Source organism: Myotis lucifugus, unplaced genomic scaffold (genome assembly GCF_000147115.1).
Source record: "Myotis lucifugus unplaced genomic scaffold, Myoluc2.0 scaffold_11, whole genome shotgun sequence".
Taxonomy (NCBI): Eukaryota; Metazoa; Chordata; class Mammalia; order Chiroptera; family Vespertilionidae; genus Myotis; species Myotis lucifugus.
In genome coordinates, this window is record NW_005871059.1 from 3,885,511 (window position 1) to 3,887,802 (window position 2,292).

General features: G+C 34.8%; 1 protein-coding gene across 1 annotated transcript in view; it reads right to left on the reverse strand.

Annotated features, from left to right (window-relative positions):
• Positions 1 to 894: 894 nt before the first annotated feature.
• Positions 895 to 2,292, reverse strand: part of FRK (fyn related Src family tyrosine kinase) — an 85,837-nt gene continuing 84,439 nt past the window's right edge. The window contains exons 7-8 of the mRNA XM_006084377.3: positions 1,475 to 1,637; positions 895 to 1,076 (exon numbers count right to left, since the gene is read on the reverse strand). Of these exons, the coding sequence (XP_006084439.2) occupies positions 895 to 1,076; positions 1,475 to 1,637 (345 nt within the window). The remainder of the gene's footprint in view (positions 1,077 to 1,474; positions 1,638 to 2,292) is intronic.

The following is a 2,292-nucleotide window of genomic DNA, read 5'->3' on the forward strand; positions in this document are numbered from 1 at the left end:
TTTTAATTCTTCAGAAATTGTAGGCCATGGCAATCCTACGGCTCTCCTCTTGTTTTTCTAAACTATTTTGATACTTACTTCTCAGATATTCAGGCTATTAGATGTTTCTTGCATATTCCCACAGATAATAACTCATCAGCTTTGCAATCTGATTCTTAACATTAAGAGATTAAAACTAATGTAGATGATTCTCAGATGACACATACTGAGGTATAGAAAATTCCATCATTTCCTTCTACAAAATGAGAGAAATTTTAATTCTTTTTCTCAACAGCTGCTTCATTTTTTATGCACAGGAAAAAATATGGGCAATTACTCCAAGTACAATCAAGTCATTTAACATGGCTTTACCATCATTGTAGTTGCAGGATATTTAAAAAGAGGAAAAAAACCTCAAAGCACGGGTCCTGCTGTGCAGCAAAGCAATCAAATTCCTTCATAATAACAGTCTGATGGGATTCAGCAATCTGACGAATAATGAATAACCACTTTAATCAGTAAACAGGAAAATGCTACAACAGTCACTGAGTAAAAATTGACTATCATTTGTTGATCCTGTTGATCGGCATTTCAAACAATAAATAGAAATGTAAGTATCTTTTAAAAAGAAAAATAACTTCGTTTAGTGTGTTTGATTTTTTTCAGGCAGTGAGAAAATGATAGGCCATCTTAGACTGTCCTGTAGTGTTGTCCAGTCAATAAAATGTGCAAGTAATTTTTTTTTTGTATAATACATGGCCAAATTGACCTTTCACTTGAGTATGTCATGATAAACTCATTTTGCAGCTGGTTAATAAGGTTGTATTTCTGGACTGATTGTTGAACTTCATTTCTACTTCATTATTTGATTCTCTTCTTTACTGTTCATCTTACAAAGCTATTTGTATTTGAATATCAGGAGCCTTCTTCAAAATAGTCCTCAAGTTTCAAATACAGTTCCTCAAATGTTGGCCGGTTCCTAGGCTCTGCATCCCAGCACTCCAACATGATCATGTATAATGACAGTGGACAGTTAGATGGTTGAGGGAGTCTATAGTTATGAAGCAACCTCTGGATTACCTGAGCACCTGTCATTCCTAAAAATGTAGAATGAAATCAACAACAAAAATAAAACAAGTTAAAGATAAGATTATTAAGTTAAGGGACACTTACACTCTCTAGCTTAAAAAGCAAATTGATTTCCTTGGTGGTGAAGATATGAGGTCTACCATCCCCTTCCCAGGCTGCAGAGGTTAAACTAATTCCTGTGGCAAGTAATGTCTATAAGACTGCAATTCAAGAGCAAAGGAGAAGGAGGCAATAAACCACATCATTAATGCAAATCATCACATCAGATTTTACCTCTTATGCTCCCAAAGACAGGTGATGTGGTCATCCTCACCACTCTGCCCTCTAAGTCTGGGTGAAGCTCTTAAAGTCACAGCTAAGTAAGGGATCTGCAGCAGAAAGGCCTACTTCAGAATTAATTACTCACCACTATAAGGTGTTTGGCCATAAGTAATGATTTCAAAAAGAAGGATTCCGAATGACCACACATCGGACTTAATGCTGAACCTATTACGAATGGCTTCAGGTGCAGTCCACTTCACTGGCAGCTTCATATCATGTGTAGCTTCATAAATGTCTTCATTATCTACCTGTTAATGCATTAAGAAATCAAGCTAAGTTAAAGTGATGTATATTTTTGCCAGCCTCATTCATCTATAACCTGCTTCGCATTAAAATTTAGAGGGAAAAGATTCAAAATGAGCATAGTAGCAAATTCCAAAGCTGAGATACAAGTCTAAAAAAAATCTGTAAGAAGTTATTAATAAAATAATACTTGAAACCCTACTGTGTGCTAAAAATAGTACTGAAAGCATTCTACTGCATATGGGAGAATTTGTGTGTGGTAATACTGGCTTTACATCTTGTCTTTAGCAAATTCTTTTTAAAAAATTAAAGCAAAGGCTGTCTGTTTATTATTTACTGCTGGCATTAAAGGGCAATTGACTTTGATAATTACCATATAACCACGTTCTCTAACACTGAAAAGTGGGATCCAAATGAATTAAATTAATATATCAACTCACTGGGATTCTAATTAATTTACAAAAAGAAATGATGAATTCATGAAGATCAAAAAAGAATCATTTATTTATAATGTTTCATGCCCTACACCCATAATTTTAGGGTACAATGTAGAAATAAAAAATTAAATTTAGAGAAAATCACCTAGCCTGGTTGGCATAATTCAATGGTTGAGCATCGACCTATGAACCAGTAGGTCACGGTTCAATTCCTGGTCAGGGC